General features: G+C 41.3%; 1 protein-coding gene across 8 annotated transcripts in view; it reads right to left on the bottom strand.

Moving 5' to 3' along the window:
- Nucleotides 1-12,820, bottom strand: part of LOC122553571 (centrosomal protein of 170 kDa protein B-like) — a 106,444-nt gene extending 93,624 nt beyond the window's left edge. For 7 of the 8 annotated variants that reach the window (XM_043697580.2, XM_043697585.2, XM_043697583.2 and 4 more), the window contains exons 1-4: nucleotides 11,610-12,820; nucleotides 10,031-10,174; nucleotides 2,599-2,688; nucleotides 1,881-1,959 (exon numbers count right to left, since the gene is read on the bottom strand). In XM_043697580.2, the coding sequence (XP_043553515.2) occupies nucleotides 1,881-1,959; nucleotides 2,599-2,688; nucleotides 10,031-10,135 (274 nt within the window). In that variant the 5' untranslated portion in view covers nucleotides 10,136-10,174; nucleotides 11,610-12,820. The remainder of the gene's footprint in view (nucleotides 1-1,880; nucleotides 1,960-2,598; nucleotides 2,689-10,030; nucleotides 10,175-11,609) is intronic. The other variant, XM_043697581.2, reaches the window with a different exon arrangement.
- Between the last annotated feature and the right edge of the window lie 8,699 nt (nucleotides 12,821-21,519).

Here is a 21,519-nt window from a genome sequence, read left to right as displayed (position 1 = left end):
CTTCTCTAGTAGGTACATCCACATATTGAATCAGAAAATTGTCTTGTACACACTTAAGAAATTCCTCTCCATCTAAACTTTTAACACTATGGCAGTCCCAGTCGATGTTTTGAAAGTTAAAATCCCCTACCATAACTACCCTATTATTCTTAAAGATAGCTGAGATCTCCTTACAAGTTTGTTTCTCAATTTCCCTCTGACTATAATACAATCCCAATAAGGTGATCATCCCTTTCTTATTTCTCAGTTCCACCCAAATAACTTCCCTGGATGTATTTCCAGGAATATCCTCCCTCAGCACAGCTGTAATGCTATCTCTTATCAAAAATGCCACTCCCCCTCCTCTCTTGCTTCCCTTTCTATCCTTCCTGTAGCATTTGTATCCTGGAACATTAAGCTCCCAGTCCTGCCCATCCCTGAGCCATGTTTCCGTAATTGCTATGATATTCCAGTCCCATGTTCCTAACCATGCCCTGAGTTCATCTGCCTTCCCTGTTAGGCCCCTTGCATTGAAATAAATGAAGTTTAATTTATTAGTCCTACCTCGTCCCTGCCTGCCCTGACTGTTTGACTCACTTCTGTTCTCAGCTGTACCCATCTCAGATCGATCTCTTTCCTCACTATCTCCCTGGGTCCCAACCCCTCCCCTTACTAGTTTAAATCCTCCCAAGCAGTTCTAGCAAATCTCCCTGCCAGTATATTAATCCCCTTCCAATTTAGGTGCAATCTGTCCTTCTTGTACAGGTCACTTCTACCCCAAAAGAGATTCCAATGATCCAAAAATGTGAATCCTTCTCCCATACACCAGCTCCTCAGCCATGCTTTCATCTGCTCGATCCACCTATTCCTGCCTTCACTAGCTTGTAGCACTGGGAGTAATCCAGATATTACTACCCTTGAGGACCTCCTTTTTAAATTCCTGCCTAACTCACTGTAATCACCCTTCAGAATCTCAACCTCTTCCCTTCCTATATCTTTGGTTCCAATGTGGACAATGACCCCTTGCTGGCCCCTCTCCCCCTTGAGAACATTCTGCACCGTCTCTGAGACATCCTTGATCCTGGCACCAGGGAAACAACACACCATTCTGCTTTTTCTCTGCTGACCACAGAAACGTCTGTCTGTACCTCTGACTACAGAATCCCCTAACACAATTGATCTCTTGGAAGCCGACGTATCCCTCGTTGCATTAGAGCCAGACTGACAATTTCATTGATATTCTTACTCGGGACTGTTTTAAGGCCAGACAATGCTTTTGTGATCAAAATGTTGCAATGAAGAGAACATAGTTCACCTTTAGTTTTCACATTTTGTAAATAGGAGAGCAGAATTTCCAAGTACGTTCTCTCAATTTTGGGTCAAAAACAGCCTTTTTACAAGCATTGCGATTACATAAGTGGTGTAGCTATCATTGCAACAGAAAACAGCACAAACCTGAAATGAATGACATTGGCAGTAATATAATCAAAAATAGTTCTACTTGCAAATAATCAATTACAAGATTTCCCCGTCAGATACTTAGTTACACGCTCTTGCATAAATATGGCGCTTCCAGATTAGTCACATGTAAAATTACCAATATGTTTAAGGCAAAGACATTATGAAAAAGGAAACAATAAACTCAAAAAATACAATACACATAAAGTATACTCATTTAGAATTGAATACAAGAATGTCCTCCAATCATCCTAAAACTGTACAGATCAATAAATTTCACAGCAAAGAATAATAACTTCGTGTTTTCTCCATTAAATGATATCTTATACTGCTTCTTTTCATGTGCAACTTCAAACATTTAGTAGAGTATAAAGTTAAAAGGACATACAATAATTATAAACAAAGGCTTCAAACAGATCAATAAGGTTAAAATGAAAGGATATCATATCCAAAACGAATAGTGTCATTCACTTTTAGAGTTATGTACATCTGGTCAGGAATCCTCACATCATTCACAAATGTCTGTGGAAATAGAATGCAGATACAAATTGTAAGTGTTTAAATTCAAAGGTTTTACATTCAAAAATAAGCCACTTGCAATCTGCTCATTTAAACAAAGAATTATATTAAAAAATTTCCATTTTTAAAATTACTTCTTTTATATATTAATTAGAATCATATTATGGTGGTTTCTGAATTAACAATAGATGGTTTTAGAAGTACATTTTTTTTTAAATTGCCATAGGATGGGGTTGTTGTTACCTAAGCCAGAATTTATTGTCCATCCCAAATGTTCAAGGGCAGTAAAGAGTCAATCACATTGCCATGAATCTGGAGTCATAGGCTGATCAGACCAGATAAGGACTGAACCATGTAGGCTTTCATGACAAACAGTAGTAACAAGTTTGCCATTAGACTAGCTTTTAATTCCAGGTCTTTTTCTTTTAAATTCAAATTTCATCATCTACCATGGTGGGATTCAAACTGCTGTTCCAAGAATATTGGCCTCGGTTTCTGGATTATGAGTCCAGTGACATTACCACTGCACCGACACATACATCTCGCTAAATGAAACATTTTTCGAATCCAGTGAACTGTATTAACAACATCTATGCATATGTAGACAGGGTAAAACAGAAACTTAATTGTTTTGCTACATACCCCATTCAGACTTCCAAGATCCTTTACCCGGTGTTCATCTGTAGCTGTGTCATAGTTGATTACTGCGTGCTGCTTGTCTACACTGCGAGACTAGGAAAACAATATAATGAATTCTAAGATGTTCAGAAGAAGCCTTCAACATTGTGCTAATTGGTTCCAGTCTAACATAGCTACTTCCCTTGGATTAGAAATATTCATGACCAAAAAAAAGTACATGGTGTGTGTAACTCCTATTTGTTGTACAGTTGCTGGTTAACACCACGTACCATTAGTTACCCGAATAACCAATTGCAATACTGAAGTACAACTGGAAAGCCAGATTAACATGTGCTTTGAATCAATTAGAACACAATTGGTAGATGTTCTATTTACACATCTGAAGATCAATCTAACCAAAATAAAAAAAATTGGATGAGGCCAATCAGCATCTTAGAGAAAATGATAAACGTTAGCTTTCAAAATCTGTAATATCAATCATTACTTTCCCTTTCAGGTTGAACGGTCGGTTAGCATATTTTAGCTCCAGAAATTACACTCTTTCTTTTTATAACTGCAAATCAATTTCAGTCCAAATTTATAATGTTTTAAAGCCAGCCCAAGATGCAATGTTATGTCCAATATGGAAACCAGCTAATAATGAGGAGATTCAACTCAAAATATCAAAGGTCACTGGTTGTGTCAGCAAGTTCTGAAAAACTAAGGTTGCAAAACCTATACTTATCATTTACACTCCAGCACAATACTAAACTCTCAGTTCAAATAACTTTTGTAGAAAAAAAACTTAGCTAACATTTTGGATTCATAGCCTTCTTCAAAACAGTTTTTAGCCACGGCTATTCAAAAATCCTGATCTAGTTTCAAGTTCTAAGGTGTACATTCCTTTACTTTCCTTTTGTATTGGACACTATCCCCTTTTGTGTGGCCCTGTGCGTATTTGTCACACACTTGAAATTGAGCTTTCATTGTTTTTCTCTCCAGCCTGGCAGGTAATAAAACCTGCTCTTTTCCAAGTCAAAAACAAAACTTATAATTAGCTATTTACTGGTACAGTAAAAATCAGTTTAAAACTGGAGAAAGATAATACCATGCACTAAAAATAGTAAATGTTTGTTTTAAGCAATTGAGAAAGGTAAAATGAGGGAAACTGATTCACCCCTTCCCACCTGATCTCAGCACAATAATGTATGCAATTACTCATGTACATGGCAAGTGCAATGAGAAATACTCAAAAAATGACCAGCAATTAAAAGGGAGCAAGAGACTGCAACATAAAATTCAACAATGTTTTCTGTAGGCAATTTCAGAATGCAAAAACAAGCGCAAAATTATCCTGAACATTTTCTAGCATAAAGCTTAGTATTCTTAATATATTTGTTCATTCAAAACTAAAATGATTCAGTAAAGTTTTTCTACATTGGATTGGGATAAAACTCAAATTATACCTATTGACAGCTACAATAGGTTGTACCAAACTTATTGATAGCTAAAAATCGCAATTTGCAATAGGAAAAAGTACATTTATCAAGTCTGGCCTCAATTCAGACATTGCAGTTTAAAGAACTCTTGACCCTATAAAGCTTTGCAAACATCCACTAAATGTTAGACATGCTGAGGTAGAAATTCCTGCTTTCTTAGTCTAGATGGGAATTCCTACTTTCAATTAAATGAATTGTGCTAAGTTTATCAAGTAGCTAACCAACACCCGAATATGCTAGAATCATGGTTCAATCACACAAATTATATTACATTAGGTAAAACTCAAGAACTACAAGTTGACTTCCATGGGTCTCCTAATAATTCTACAGTCAGACTCAAGATTTAGAGTCAGAGGTCTACAACACAGAAAAAGCCCTTTACCACATTGATAAAAACAAACACCTCCTTTTCCAGCACTTGGCCTTATAGCCTTGCATGCTTCTGATTTTCTGAGAATTTCAGATTTCTTGGCTGTGCTAAATGAACTACCACTATACCACTAAGGTATAGACATCTCTTGGTACAATTTTTCACTGTAAAAGAGTTAGCAATTGGAATTGTTCTCAGTGTGATCCCCTCAACAGAACAAGTAACAGAAAAATGACTTAGTCTGCTATGATAGTCGCGCTCAGTGAGCTTGTCACCAGAACTCAAATGACAGGTGGACACAAAAGATGTGTATAAACCAAAATAATTTCTGAACGTTGCAACAAAACATTAAAATGTTTGATAAACTGAACTGAATTTAAATAAAAACCAAAAGAAATGTGGATGCTGGAAATCAGAAATAAAAACAGAACTTGCTGGAAAAGCTCAGCAGGTCTGGCAGCATCTGTGGAGGAAAAGAAAAATCAGTGTTAACGTTTTGGGTCAAGTGACCCTTCCTCAGAACTGGATTTACACTTGGTCCATATGGGGTCCATAGTTTTCTCATTTCCAAAGTCATGTACTTAGAATTCAACTCTACAGAACATTCCCTTACTGATGCCAAGTTTTGCATCACTATCGTATGGTACTTCTGTAATTTTGAGAAATAAATTTGTAAGCATACTAAAATATTTGTAGTCTCAAACTTCTAAGAAATATGGAACAAGCATTCTAGCATGTGCTTGGTACAGGAATAAAACTCTAACAGTTAAAATCTGAGGTAGAGTCTAGAACTTTAATGTCTTTATTCAAGCATATGTTTAAATGATCACTTAGTATTTTGGATGTATTTTAATTAACCATTAACTTATATCAATTAGTGGGCTTAAGAACTCATATGCACATAAAAACGACATTTAGGACTGGGACCACAAATTAAACTCAACCCAAACTAATGGGATTAAAATCTAAAGCCTTCCTTTGATGCCTGAAAAAAAATTGCTACAATTCAAAACTGGGCAATATTAATCCAGTTTCTAAAGGAAACCTCAACTGCAAAAAGGTAGCAACCTCACACAGAGATTACAGAATGGCTGATGTGAGAAATAAAATGGTGATGAAAAAAAATGTTCCTGAGGCTGAATCCATAAGTAGAACAATCTATATTCTTAGCACAGATTCCATCCCAGTACTCACTGAACACTACTAATAAATAATCCTGGAGCAAATTACTGCAGATGCTAGAATCTGTACTATAAACAAATAATGCTGGAAGTCACACTGTGTCAGGTAGCATCCGTTTTCCAATGATACTGCCTGATGTGCTGTGATTTCCAGCATTTTCTGTATTTGGAAATATATAGTCCACAAACTTTTTGCCATTACTTGATAATACACTTTTGACTGTTCTAACTTGTTTGGTTTACAATAAATTACTGCACTTTTGCAACATAAAACCGTAAACATCTTGTTTATGCTGAACTGGAGAGTGTTATTGAATGTGGATTTCAGCATTATATCATGTAACATATAATGCTTGTTGCACAATTGTGTGGAACTCTTTGTGCCCATCTAAGATCATTATGGGTAGCTTTTGTGCCTTTGAAAAGTTAGCTTCTCATTGATCACTAAGCCCGATCAGTGGGTCAGATTTTATTTAAACATATAAAAGGTAGCTCCTAACGTCAAGTTATTTATGTTTTAGGTCTTCATTGCTAGGAGATTTCTCTGAAACTATGGAAACAATTAGCATATACAGTATGTTCTTTTTCTAAGCTTCTTTGTATAAAAGGTAAGACAACACGTATGCATGTGACACACCCATACTGGACTGGACACAGAATTTTTCAAAGGTCTCAACAGTCCATTGAAATGAAAGCTTTAAAAAAAATCTACAATGTTCAAAAATTACTCATAATTCACAGAGTCTACCTTTTTTGTGCGATGCTCTCTGTTACAGCTAAAACAAAACATTGCTTCAGCTGCCTCTTTCAAAGAGCATACTGATCGCACATTGCTTCCAATGTGTTAAAAGAATTCAGAGCAACTACATCTGCTTAAAGGAACACAAAACTATACTCTACATGGTACACATTCCTTACAAAGTAAAAAGCGATTCTGACTAGATATCAGAACATTCCTGCTTTAAAATAGGTAAATGGATTCTGGCCATGTGATGTACATTATTGGACTATCTTTTTTATCCTCCTCGTATTTTTTTAAAATTCATTCATGGGATGAGAGTGTCACTGGCTCGTCCAGAATTTATTGCCGACCCCTGGTTGCCATTGAGAAGACTGTGGTGAGCTGCTTTCTTGAACCACTGCAGTCCATTTAATGTAGGTATACCCACAATGCTAATCAAAAAGTAGTAAGATTTTGACCCAGTGACACTGAAGGGGAGTGTGGCTTGGAAAGGAACTTGCAGGTGGTAGTATTCCCACATGTGTACTGCCCCTGTCTTTCTTGATGGTAGTCATCACGGGTTTGAAAAGGTGCTATCTAAGGAGCTCGAAGATAGTGGCACTGGCTACTTTGCCTTGGGTGACGTCAGCTTCTTGAGTGTTGTAGCTGCAATCATTGAAGCAAGTGGAATTTTTGGCTCTTGATTTATGCCTTGCAAATGGTGATAGCGGCTTTGTGGAGTTAGGTGGCGCATACTAGCTGCAGATTCTAGCCTCTATCCTGCTCCTGATACCACTGTATGCATTTAGCTAGTCCAGTTCAATTACTGGTCAATGATATCTCCCAGATGTCAACAGTGGGGTATTTAGCAATGGCACTGTCAGCATATGTCAAAGGGTGGTAGTTAAATTCTCTCGAGTCAAAGATGGCCTTGTCTGACTTATACGGCTCAATTATTTTTAATTTATCAGACCAAACCTTTGCATTTTCCAGGTCTTGATACATTTGAATATGGACTGTTTCAGCATCTGAGGAATGATGCTGAACATTGTGCAATTATTGGCGAACATTCCCACTTCTGGCCTTATAACTGAGGGCAGGTCATTGATGAAGCAGCTGAAGGTGACTGGGTCTAGGACACTTCATTGAGGAGCTCCAGCAGAGGTGTCCGAGAGCTGGAATGACTGACCTCCAACAATCACAATCATCTTCCTTTTTGCTCGAAGCAACAAAGATCTCCTCCCGCCCCCCCTACATAATTCCACCATCCAATGTTAAATGCTACTTTGATGTTGGGGCAGTCAGTTTCACATTCTCTCTGGAGTTCAGCTCTTTTGTCCACATTTAAACCAAGGTTATAATGATGTCAGAGCTGTTGAGCCTGGTGGAACCCAAACAGAGCATCAGTGAGCAGGTTATCAAATGCTGCTCGATAGCACTTTTGATGACACCTCCTATTAGTTGCTCGATGATGGATAGCAGACTAATGGCAGTAATCGATTGGGTTGAATTTGACCTGCTTTGTGTGAACAGGACACACCTAGGCAATTTTCCATATTTTTAGGTAGATAATATGTTGTTGCTGCACAGGTACAGCTTGGCTAGGAGCACAGCAATTTCTAGAGCACAAGTTTTCAGTACTACTGCTCAAATACTGTCAGGCCCCAAAACCTTTGCAGTATCTAATGTTTACAGCCATTCACCTGACATGGGCATTTCTTGCTGCCAATAGTTGACACAGAAGTGAACCGAAAGACTCCTCCCATATCTGAAGGGAGGTCAGATAGTCCTGTTACATTAAACCAGTCCAGCAAGTTTAGGCAACAATTTTGCTTTAGGTAAAGCACAGGCCTCACTCTGATGTGCAAAGTTAACCTAGCATTGACCTCTTCTGACTGTTTGAACTTTTCTGTCAATTAAAAACAATTGTAAGAGTTAAAGATATCATATTCTATTCTATTGACTTCAAACCATAGTCACAGGTTCTGCCAAATGTGTGAAAATATTATCCAGCCATCCTATCTCAGCATCCTGATTCTATTGATGGCTACAGTTTGCAATATAAATTTACAGCCCAGGAACAAGGCCCTTCGGCCCTCCAAGCCTGAGCTGATCCAAATCTACTGTCTAAACCTGTCACCCAATTCCAAGCATCTGAATCCCTCTGCTCCCCACCTACTCATGCATCTGTTCAGATGCATCTTAAATTAATCTACCGTGCCTTCCTCTACCACTTCTGCTGGCAACGTGTTCCAGACGCCCACCACGCTCTGTGTAAAGTATTTGCCACATGTATCCCCCTTAAACTTTTCACCTCTCACCTTGAAAGCATGACCTCTCGTTATTGAATCCTTCACCCTGGGAAAAAGCTTACCTTTATCTACCCTGTCTATACCCTTCATGGTTTTGTAAACCTCAATCAGGTCCCCCTCAATCTCCTTTTTTCTAATGAAAATAAACCTAACCTACTCAACTTCTCTTCATAACTAGTACCTTTCATACCAGGCAACATCCTCATAAACCTTCTCTGCACCCTCTCCAAAGCATCCACATCCTTTTGAAAATGTGGCAACCAGAACTGTACACCATATTCTAAATGCAGCCTAACCAATGTCTTGTACAATTTTAATATGACCTGCCAGCTCTTATACTCAATACCCCATCCGATGAAGGCAAGCATACTATATGTCTTCTTGACCACTCTATCCAGCTGTGTAGCAACCTTCAGGGTACAATGGACCTGCACTCCTAGATCTCTCTGCCCATCAACTTTTCCCAAGGCTCTTCCGTTCGTTGTATAACTCGCTCTTTAATTAGACTTGCCTAAATGCATCACCTCACATTTGTCTGGATTGAACTCCATCTGCCACCTTTCTGCCCAACTCTCCAATCTATCTATATTCTCCTGTATTCATTGACAGTCCCTTATGCTTTCTGCTACTCCTCCAATCTTCGTGGTGATCATACCAACAGCGCCCTCTTCCAGATCATTGATGTATATCACAAACAACAGTGGCCCCTACACTGACCCCTGTGGAACACCACTGGTCACCTTTCTCAATTTCAAGAAACTCCCTTCAATTACTACTGTCTGTCTCCTGTTGCTCAACCAGTTCTTTATCCATCTAGTTAGAACATCATGCACACCATGTGACTTCACTCTCTCTATTAGTTTACCATGGGGAACCTTATCAAATGCCTTACTAAATTCCATGTATATGACATCAACAGTCCTTCCTTCATCTATCAACTTGGTCACTTCCTCAAAGAACTCTATTAAGTTGGCAAGTTATGATCTCCCCCACACAAAACCATGTTGCCTATCACTGATAAGCCCTGTCTTTTCTAAATATAAATAGATCCTATCCCTCAAAGCTACAAAGTTAAAGTTTTGTGTTTTATAAGTAAATCTATAAGCTTCACAAACTATTTTCCAAAACTGATAAAAGAAGTGGGAAAGAAAAGAGTGCTAAGGGAGGATAAACACATGGAGGCACCTCTTTGCAGAATTCATGAAAGCAGGTCTCCATCCAGTCTGTACACTGGTCAGTGAGTAGCACAGTAAAATCCAGAAATTGGTCATTGCAGAAAATTGCCTCTTAAATAATGTTCATTATTTCTAAACAATCATCATATTTTGAGTGACCGTACAACACTCTCTCTGCAGATTATTTGTATTATTTACCTGAAGCATTAATTCACAATCTTCACGTCCAACAAAAATCATCTCTTTCGGGAGTCGGTGGCGAGAGCCACAACTGCTCACCAGAAACCAAGATGTCACGCTCATTCTTAGTGTCTTAGGACTTAATTTCCACAACTTAACATTCTAAACAAAGAGAAAAATACAACAGATCATTCTTAGTAATTTGCTTTCTTTCAGTTATGTTTATAAAATAATTAAGGCGAAAGAAGAAGTTATTGTCCCTTTGAAATACAGAAGTAATAAACATCAGGTATTTATTCTTGTTCAATATTTTCTATTATTTAGACTTGTCAGTGTTAAATGTGCATGTTAAAATCGTAACATTCTATAATTATAAAACACTCTTGAAACTCTAAAAACAAATTTGAAAGAATTGTTTGTTCCTAACATCGTATTTCCAATTGAAACATTTATATAAATGTAACTAGAATTGTATAACATTCGATTTCTTGGAATGATTACACATAGCATTCCCATCAGGCATTAGGGTTTTGAGGCGCACCATTACTGTCTTGAAATCATTCAGATTTTTCTATTGCATGTGTTTTCCATGTGCTTTTCGTGGTCAATTTTTAAATACTTTTTGCCAATAGCTGATGTGGTCAGAGTTTTGGGGCATTTGTGGGCAGCATTTGCAATCACTGTGTTCATGACATGAAAGTAGGTCGATCTCTTCAGTTCCCACCCAGATTTTCTTTCAATTATTTGCCACATGGAACTAAAAGAAAATCAGCCCTATCAGATGGAAAACTGCAGCTGAATTATTAATTTATTCAAAACGCCGATGAAAATGTAATAGGGTATTTGCTTTTTTATATGCACATACTTTGCATGATTTTTAAAAATAGCTTGTTCAGGTTGATTTAGGTGTTTTTTTTATATAAGTGAAATTGAAAAGTAAGCTGCAAACAAGGATTGAGAAATACCTCACTGGATGCATCCTCCATGTATATGGCTTTTTATGTTGAAATCAATATTAAACAGGAGATATCTGCTGGATAAACCTATAAAATGTGTGAAAGATAGCCCAGCAAATATAACTCTCGCGAGATTGCTAGATCAATGTTTCTTTTAATACATTATTGTACATATAAATGTATATGTATATATATAAATCTAAGATCTGGGCGTTTCAAAAATACAAAAAGAAAAGCCAGATCCTCCTGACAAACTGCAGCATAACCCTGCAATCCTGATTCTCTAGTTGGCCTTCTCTGTCACTGAATATGCAAACAATTCAATGCACGAACAAAACAAGCAATGGCCTTTTACACAATAACAAGGAGAAGCAGCACCGGGACGAGGGACACCGCTTTAGCCAGGCCGAGCCCGGCTCTCCCTCGCAGACAGCCGCGGGGGCGGACAGGTGATGCTGCTGCTGCCGCTGTGGGGACCCAGCCCCAAGGCCGGGAGCCGGCTCCTCCAGCCACCCTCCACAATGAGCAGCTTGACAGGGCCGAGCCCCCGGGAAGGGAACCGACTGCGAGCGGCGCGGCCCGGCCCGGCCCGGCCGGGGAATAGAGGCCGGGTTTTTTCCCCCCTTCTCCCCAGCTCCCACCTTCGCTCGGAGATGAGCCGCTCCCTGCTACCGCCCTGACGGAAGGAGAGACCCGCGGTGCCACATCAGCCACGGCCCGGGAGCTCCCAGTGTAGCAGCCGGCCCCTGCTCGGCAGCACCTGACTCCTGCAGCCGGGGTGTGCAGTCCCTCACAGGCTGGAGGGAGAGAGGGAGGCGGTGCACAGTCAGCCGAGCCCTCCCTCAGCCCCTGATGGTGCCGCAGCCCTCAACCATGGCGATTTACCTGCTGTGCAAGATGCAGGGAGCACCAGGGAAATCTGAGACACCACAACACGTAGACGTACAAAGCATTGCCTCAGTCTGATCTCGTACAGCACGGTGCCGGGTAAGATGCTGTGCTCATTTGTCGTTGGACTTTGCCCTGCAGCCAGTGTGTATACGTGGTTATGCTGATTAACACCGCGGGCAGATACAGTGTGGTGACCGGTCCCGAGAATACTGTCGGCCTGCCCAATGTTTACAGGCAGGAATGAAAGGAGGTCTGTCCCAATGGTACCTGCATTGTTTGCCGGCGGATGGTACCGTGGCGAGACATTCACATCAATCCCCAACTGTTTGTATTCCCACTCCCGCCCTCTCTCTCTCTCTCCCCCCAAGACAGTGAATAATATCAGATATGAAACTCTAACCAAAGTCAACGGTGGAGATCTGCAAATACTAAAACAGGCATCAAACCCAACAGCCTCTGAGAAGGTGAAAGTGTTTTTACAACAAACGGATTAGAGTTGTCTTGTTTGGGAAAGCTGGACAAAGCGAAGACGTTTGTCGGAAATCATGACACGAATATGTTGAACAACTATTATATATTTTCTCTGACCTGGAGAAAGACTGCACTCTTGCTTTGTAACATATATCCTCCCATCCATTGAATGCATTCGGTAAATGAAAACTACCAGTTCGACTTGTTTTTCCGCTTTAGAGCTCCAAGTCTTAGTGTCTTATTACATCGGTGTCTGGCTTATACCCAGTCCACAGCTATCGACCAAACTAAATGGGGATATGGTTCTTCGTTTTTAATAACCAGCCTATCCTTTATTCACGACAGATTGTGTGTGTATATAGGTAAAAAGTTACCAACGGTGACAAAATCCCTGTTAATACTAATTTGCTTCATGTCCGAAGTGAGTCGTTTGATACAATACAGTAAGTCAACATTGTCAAATTCTAATAGCAGAAACAGAATCACTTAACTAGCCTTAATTTAAAAGTATCAGATTACAAGATTGATATAACGATTTTTTTCTCTATTATCCCCCAATATGAAATCCTACTTTAGGCCTGTGTAATAACAATTATAATTCCACAACTTTCTCCAGAGCATGGGGCGCGAGGCGTCTCATACAAAAAAAATTGAACAAACGCGTGTTGTTGGCAGAGCACGCTGGCTGTCTTAAAATAAACCCTAGCCTGAAATCATGTTTCCAAAATGAAAATAATATATATTATTACTCTGAAACCACAACATGAGAATGCCGTGACAAATAAACTTTTGCCATAGTTCTGGGCGTCATGAGTTACTCTGCAATCAGTGGTATGTCTAACGATAGGAAGTGCTGGTTCAGGGACAGATGTCTGTTCTGGAGCAGATTCAAGCAAACCGACGTGACCTTAAAGCGGAAGAAATTCCAACTTATTCACTGAAGTGAGCAGCAGTGTGGCAAATATATTCCGCCACGTAAGTTAGATGTTGCAAACGGATACACTTACCTGTGCCTCAAACCCAATTTTTATTCATTGTTTTAGAATTGCTCGTCAGAAGTAGCCAAGGAATTATTTATTATGTAACCAGTTTCCATGTGGTGAGGTAATGATGTTCCACCCTGCTGTGCATTAAGAAGGGAGCGGCATTCGTCACTGAGAGACAGGTGCCAATATTCTCAGTCAAGACTCGAACAAAAACTCCCCTTGAAGCCTCCCAGTTGGAAGCAGAATTTCGCACCATATAGGTTTACTTTAAAAATACTTATTCCAGATACTTTGAAACAACATTTTCCCGTAATTCCCCCCTCCACACCTAAGTCAATCGGTAAAGAAATGCGAAAGAGAGGGAGGGAAAGAAAAGGAAATTACAGTTTATCTGTGGGGAAATCATTGGAAGCTATAATTAAGAGCAGAGGACAGGAGTTTCCGTTAGCTTATGCTGAGCTTATTAACACAATAGACTGAACCTGTGCAAACACAAAAGTGCGGAAAACTCTAGCGTAAAGTATTATAAACATAAAGTTGAATTCCTGCCATCTTCACCCTGCTTTAAACGTAATTTCCCCTGAAACTGATCCCACCCACATCAAAATAATAGTTTCTATTCACTACAGCAGTTCGAAGAAAGATTTTTGAGCTGACGCTAAGAGTTTACTTGGCGCACGTTCACCACAGGCACATTTTAAAGGTTTTGTGCTTTAAAATTGTGAACTTATTTCAAGCTAGTTGACCCCAATGAAACTAGTAAATGGTCCAGTATAGCTTTAAATTATGATTGGAGATTAAGCACACTATTGTTTTCAGATAAGTCTGCTTTCAGCGGCATGAAATCGCTTTCGTAACTGCTATCAAAACCAGCAATATTTGTAATGCAAAGAAAAACATACAATTTATGACATTGCAATGAGTGGTTCATGGAAGCGTTTACGTTTGTGTTAATGCACATGCATTTTAACGGAAACTTGAGCTCATAATATCATCAGTTCAATTCCAAGCACAATTTGTGCTCTGTTTATCAACGATGGTAGAAACTGACACCTTACTCTGATTGACTGATTACCGAGAGAGATCTGTTGTGATTGCAGGACCAACTGCCATTTGCAATATGATGATGGCCAACAAGCCCAACTGATTTTTTTTGGTAAAAGGAAATAAATAATAGACAGAAGATGACAAACATACTTTCTACGGTCTCCCAGAAGGCATTCAACAAAGTTTCACATTATACCCTAGCCGATTGTAAGTAAATCATTGATCTGGTTCCAAAACAGAAGATAAGGATAACAGACATCTACTCAAAGAAAGTGACTGTGGTGTGCTGCAAGGATCTATGCTGGGACTTCCACACTTCACTATATTAATTATGTTGACAGCATAGATGTTTTCTATGCTTCCCATGTTGACACAGTAGTGTAGATATTTCACAAACTATGAAGAGACCGACAGATTAAACAAATGTAGGGTAGGAGCTGTAGTAGTACAGGCACATGTAAAGTCATCTACAGTGGACCAAAATGAGGTTGAATCCTGTATTTTTAAATGGTAGAAAGCCAAGTAAGCATAATCCTGAAAAAAGGTTCATGATACTAAATGAGTATTTTGCATTCGTGCTTACTGGACAGAAGGATATGAAAGACATAGTGAGAATTTGTATAGTGTATATGCAGGTAGGGAAAGAGTTAAGTTTTAAGTTTTTTGAAACGAGCTTCAGCTGAGTATGACTCGGATCAGATCAGAACTTGCAGTTAACATTGGGGTGCTGCAGGCAAGGGTAATGGGTTAACAAGGTGGAAAAGCATTCATTGTGTAGAGCTTTTTAACAATATTGGAAGCATTCAGTATGTAAGGTCAGCTAACAAGGGGAAAAGTATCCATTGTATGAATCTGGTTAACAAGGTTAAGAACATTCATTGTATAATAGTAATGGGCTTGGTCTCTGCTATTGATACTCTTTGATTGTAATGGTCACCCAATTAATATGTATGTTGCTTTATCTGGATACACCTCCCTGTAAAATGACTATATAGTTCATTGAGAAACTGCTGTTCCAGAGAAGACATAGAATTCATGTCTCTGTGCACATGGGCAATTGTTCTCTCTCCATCCAAGGCCCAAAATAAAGATGAAGGAGGTAAAACTACACTGAGTCTCTGAGTGTTTTGCTTCGACTGAATGGGGACAGGATGACAATAGAATGTGGCGAAATAGATGGTGACATCTTGAAAAATGTCCATATTACAGAAGAGGTGGTGCTGAATATCTTAAAATGCATAAAGGTGGATTAACCCCCAGGACCTGATCAGGTGTACCCTAGAATTCTAGGGTGATTTGTGAGCCACTTTTCAAGGTATTCGTCTCATCAATAATCACTGGAGAGTGGCTAACATGGTGCCATTACTTACGAAAGGTGGTAAGGAAAAGCCAGAGAACCATAGACCTGACATCGGTGATGGGCAAGTTATTGGAGGGAATCCTGAGGGACAAGATTTACATGTATTTAGAAAGGCCAGGACTGATTAGGGATAAAATCAACGAGGTAAAAACAATGACTGCAGATAGTAGGATAGTCAACATGGCTTTGTGCATGGGAAATCATATCTCACTAACTTTATTGAGTTTTTTGAAGAAGAAACAAAGAGGATTGATGAGGGCAGAGTGGTGGACGTGATCTATATGGACTTTAGTTAGGCACTTGACAAAGTTCCCCATGGGAGACTTGCTAGCAAGGTTAGATCTCATGGAATACACAGGGAGAACTAGCCATTTGGATACAGAACTGGCTAGAAGACAGAGGGTGGAGAGTTGTTTTACAGGTTGGAGGCCTGTGACCAGTGGTATGCCACAAAGATCGGTGCTGGGTCTACTGCTTTTTGTCATTTATATAAATGATTTGGATGCGAACATAGGAGGTATAGTTAGTAAGTTTGGAGATGATACTAAAATTGGAGGTGTAATGGACAGTGAACAAGGGTTACCTCAGAGTACAATGGGATCTTGATCAGATGGGCCAATGGGCCGAGGTATGGCAGATGCAGTTTAAAAGGCAAATCAGCACAGGACTTATACACTTAATGGGAAGGGCCTGGGGAGTGTTGCTGCACAAAGAGACCTTGGAGTGCAGGAGCAACGGATACAGTAAATGACATGTGTGGAATTGCAGGTAAAACTCTGTTGGATGTGGAAGGCTCCTTTGGGGACTTGGACAGAGGTGAGGGGGGGAAGGTGTGGGCGCAGGTTTTGCAATTCCTGCGGTGGCAGGGGAAGGTGCCAGGAGGGGAGGGTGGGTTGGTGGGAGGGCATGAACCCGACAAGAGTCGGGAAGGGAACAGTCTTTATGGTAAGTGGATAAGGGTGCAGAGGGAAATATATCTCTGGTGGTTGGCTCCGTTTGTAGGTGGCAAAAATGGCAGAGGATGATGTATACGGAGGTTGGTGGGGTGGAAGGTGAGGACCAGGGGGTGCTGTCCTTGTGGTTGGGGAGGTGGGGTTCGAGGGCGAAGGTGTGGGAAGTGGATGAGATGTGCTGGAGGGCATCATTGACCATGTGGAAGGGGAAGTTGCAGTCTTTGAAAAAGGAGGCCATCTAGTGTGTTCTGTGGTGGAACTGGTCCTCCTGGGAGCAGATGCAGCGGAGGAATTGTGAATAAGGGATAGCATTTTTACAGGAGGCAGGGTGGGAGGAGGTGTCGTTCAGGTAGTCGGAGTCAGTGGGTTTGTAGAAGATGTCCGTGTTGAGTCGGTCACCGTTGATGGAGATGAATCGGTCCAGGAAGGGGAGGGAGGTGTCTGAGATGGTCCAGGTGAACCCACCACCAGAGGTATATTTCCCTCGCCACCCCGAGGTGCTTTCTGTAAAGACCATTTCATCCGAATAGGAAGGGATATGGACCAGGTGCTGGCAAATGAGACTGGATTAGTTTAGGATATCTGGTCAGCATGAACAAGTTGGCATGAAGGGTTTGTGTTTCCATGCTGTATATCTCTATGACTTTATCTACACATTACTCAAGTGTAGTGTCTCAGATACAAACAATAATCAAAAAGGCTACTGTAATTTACAAATACGGGATCAGATTATGAAACAAAGGAAGTTTTTAACAATCTAAACAAAGCTCTGATTGGCTTTGGAAGGAGTGCACCTGGAAGCTCGTCAGTTATGTTATGATGAGAGATGACATAAATAAGATTTGCATATCCTGGAATATAGAAGTGGTTGAGGTTTTTTTTTCCAGCATTTTTGAAACGGATCAATGGGAAGACACAGATATTTTATACTGGGAAAGAGTCTATGAGAAGGGAGCGTCACCTAAAAATCAGAGTGAGGCCATTCAGGAGAGAAATTAGGAAATAATTCTACATACAAAGTTTTTGTTGATGTGTGAAGCTCTTTTCTATGAAGCATGAAATGCTAACTCAATTTACCATTGGATCAGTCAATGGGGAATGAGCCAGAACGAGTTAAGGAATGTAAAAGTAAGGAGATGTTAAAGTAATTGTGTCTATAGCACAATATGCTTTAAGATGATGACAGAAAAACATACATTTGATGAAAAGTAAATTGATTGATTGGACAAAAGCTGAGAATGGAACTTGAGCATTAACACTACGGATAACAATAGGAAACATTTTAAAAGGTGTGCAACAAAGTGCAGGAAAAAAATATATTCCCATGAAAAATAAAGAACAAACAAAGCAGTTGTGGGATTTAATGGATGGAAAAAGACACAATGAAGCAATTGACTCGAAACAAGGCCTACATTAAATACCACAGAAGAGTGCATAATTGGAATATGTGAGAATGGAAGCCAATAAAAAGATTAGGAAGGCAAAGCGAATCTATAAAATTAAATGATCATGGAACGTAAACAGTAAAATATTTTACAGCTGTAGCCAAAGAATATATTAATATAAAAGCAAGGCACTGCATTTGCTGGAGATCTGAAATAAAAAGTGGGCTGGAGAAACCAAGCAGTTATGGCATAATCTGAGGAGAAAGAAAAAATGTTAATATTTCAAGTCTTCTTTTCTGTGGAGAATTAATTCAATTACAGATAAATAATATCTTTCTCAGCTCAATGTCTTTCTGGTGCATACAAACATGAGCTACTAAAGGTGAGGAATCTCAGGTAGTGTGATCTACTTGAAAAATTATGCACTATTCTGAATAATGTCTTTGCTTTTTGTCTCTTGAATTCTTTCAAATAATTTTAGGAAAATAATCCAAACGCAAACTGCTGGAAGCTGATGGAACTATTCCAACAGCTCCGCTCCTGAATAATCCTCAGTATTATCAAGGGAAATATTGCACAGAACAGGATCTGCTATGAGCTAATGAGCTGAAGAAAGGTTACACCCAAAACATCAACTTCTGCACCTCCTGATGCTGCCTGACTTGCTGTGTTCTTCCAGCTTCCTGCCTGTCTACTATGAGCTAATGATGGGCAGGCAGTGTTGCAGTGAAAATGTTATTGTTCTAGCAGTGCAAAAGTGCAGGTTAATGTCCGAAGCACATGGTTCAAGTTTCATCATACCAGATGGTAAAATTTGAATTCAATAAAAAATTGAGATAAAAATGCTGTTCTAATGATTACCATGTAACCAATGTTGATTGTCATAAAAACCCACCTGGTTCATTAATGTCTTTTAGGGAAGGAAATTTGCTATCGCTACCTAATCTGGCAATTTGGTTGACCTCTGGGAAGCTAGGGTTTGGAAATAAACGTTGGTCTAGTCAATGGTGCCCATATCTCACGAACAACAAAAAAACGTTTCACAGATCTTGTTAAAATATCAAGTCTCTTTTGCAAAGAATAGAAAACTTAAAGACATTAAAGCTCAAAATACTGCTGTTTTGACTTGTTGTTTATTACAAACATGAAGCCAGGCTGCTGGTCAGTTATGAGCTTAAAAATGTGTTGCTGGAAAAGCGCAGCAGGTCAGGCAGCATCAAAGGAACAGGAGAATCGATGTTTCGGGCATAAGCCCTTCTTCAGGAATAAGGAGGGTGTGCCAAGCAGGCTAAGATAAAAGGTAGGGAGGAGGGACTTGGGGGAGGGGTGTTGGGAATAGATGGAAGGAGGTTAAGATGAGGGTGATAGGCTAGAAAGGGGGTGGGGGCAGAGAGGTCGGGAAGAAGATTGCAGGTCAAGAAGGCGGTGCTGAGTCTGAGGGTTGGGACTGAGCAAAGGTGGGGTGAAGGGAAATGAGAAAGCTGGAGAAATCTGCATTCATCCCTTGTGGTTGGAGGGTTCCTAGGTGGAAGATGAGGCGCTCTTCCTCCAGTCATCATGTTGCCATGGTCTGGCGATGGAGGAGGCCAAGGACCTGCATGTCCTTGGCGGAGTGGGAGGGGGAGTTAAAGTGTTCAGCCACAGGGCGGTTGGGTTGGTTGGTGCAGGTGTCCCAGAGGTGTTCTCTGAAACGTTCCGCAAGTAGGCGGCCTGCCTCCCCAATGTATGGGAGGCCACATCGGGTGCAGCAGATGCAGTAAATGATGTGTGTGGAGGTGAAGGTGCATTTGTGACATATATGGAAAGATCCCTTGGGGCCTTGGAGGGAAGTGAGGGGAGAGGTGTGGGCGCAAGTTTTGCATTTCTTGCAGTTGCAGGGGAAGGTGCCGGGAGTGGAGGTTGGGCTGGTGGGGGGTGTGGATCTGATGAGGGAGTCGCGGAGGGAGTGGTCTTTCCGGAACGCTGATAGGGGTGGGGAGGGAAATATATCCTTGGTGGTGGGGTCTGTTTGGAGATGGCAGAAATTACGAAGGATGATACGATTTATCTGGAGGTTGGTGGGGTGGTAGGTGAGGACCAGTGGGGTTCTGTCCTGGTGGCAATTGGAGGTGCGGGGTTCAAGGGCGGAGGAGCGGGAAGTGGAGGAGATGCGGTGGAGAACATCGTCAACCACATCTGAGGGGAAATTGTGGTCTTTGAAGAAGGAGGCCATCTGGGTTGTACGGTATTGGAATTGGTCCTCCTGGGAGCAGATGCGGTGAAGGCGAAGGAATTGAGAATATGGGATGGCGTTTTTACAGGGGGCAGGGTGGGAAGAGGTGTAATCTAGGTAGCTGTGGGAGTCAGTCGGTTTATAGTAAACGTCCGTGTTGAGTCGGTTGTCCGAGATAGAAACGGAGAGGTCTAGGAAGGGGAGGGAGGAGTCTGAGGTGGGGGTGGAAGGTGGTAGTAAAGTGGATGAACTGTTCAACCTCCTCGTGGGAGCACGAGGTAGCGCCGATACAGTCATCGATGTATCGGAGGAAAAGGTGGGGGGTGGTGCCAGTGTAGCTGCGGAAGATGAACTGTTCCACATATCCAATGAAGAGGCAGGCATAACTGGGGCACATACAGGTACCCATGGCTACTCCTTTGGTTTGGAGAAAGTGGGAGGATTGGAAAGAGAAGTTGTTCAGAGTGAGGACCAGTTCAGTCAGTCGAAGGAGGGTGTCAGTGGAAGGGTACTGGTTGGTTCGGTGGGAAAGGAAGAATCGGAGGGCTTTGAGGCCTCCGTGATTGGGGATGGAGGTGTCTAGGGACTGGATGTCCATGGTGAAGATGGGGCATTGTGGGCGGAGGAAGCAAAAATCATGGAGGAGGTGGAGGGCGTGGGTGGTGTCCCGAACGTAGGTGGGAAGTTCTTGGACTAAGGGGACAAGACCTTGTCAAGGGAAGCAGAAATTAGTTCGGTGGGGCAGCAGCAGGCTGAGACAATGGGTCAGCCGTGGTAGTCAGGTTTGTGGATTTTGGGCAGGAGGTAGAAACGGGCGGTGCGGGACTATGAGGTTGGAGGCGGTGGATGGGAGATCCCCTAAGGTGATGAGGTTATGGATGGTCTGGGAGATGATGGTTTGGTGGTGGGAGGTGGGGTCATGGTCAAGAGGGCAGTAGGAGGAGGTGTCTGCGAGCTGGCGTTTAGCCTCAGTGGTGTAAAGATCGGTGCGTCAAACTACCACCGCGCCTCCCTTGTCTGCTGGTTTGATGATGAGGTTGGGGTTGGAGCGGAGGGAGTGGAGGGCTGCACATTGCGAGGGTGAGAGGTTGGAGTGGGTGAGAGGGGCGGACAGGTTGAGGCAGTCAATGTCGCGGCGGCAGTTGGCTATGAAGAGATCGAGGGCGGGTAAGAGGCCAGCACGGGGTGTCCAGGTGGATGGGGTGTGTTGGAGGTGGGAGAAGGGGTCATCAGAAGGTGGGCAGGA

Source organism: Chiloscyllium plagiosum, unplaced genomic scaffold, assembly GCF_037043375.1.
Source record: "Chiloscyllium plagiosum isolate Xiang-an unplaced genomic scaffold, Cpla_swu_hap1 HiC_scaffold_8, whole genome shotgun sequence".
Taxonomy (NCBI): domain Eukaryota; kingdom Metazoa; phylum Chordata; class Chondrichthyes; order Orectolobiformes; family Hemiscylliidae; genus Chiloscyllium; species Chiloscyllium plagiosum.
The sequence above is the reverse complement of the archived record's forward strand: the minus strand, read 5'-3'. Positions and strand labels throughout refer to the sequence as shown.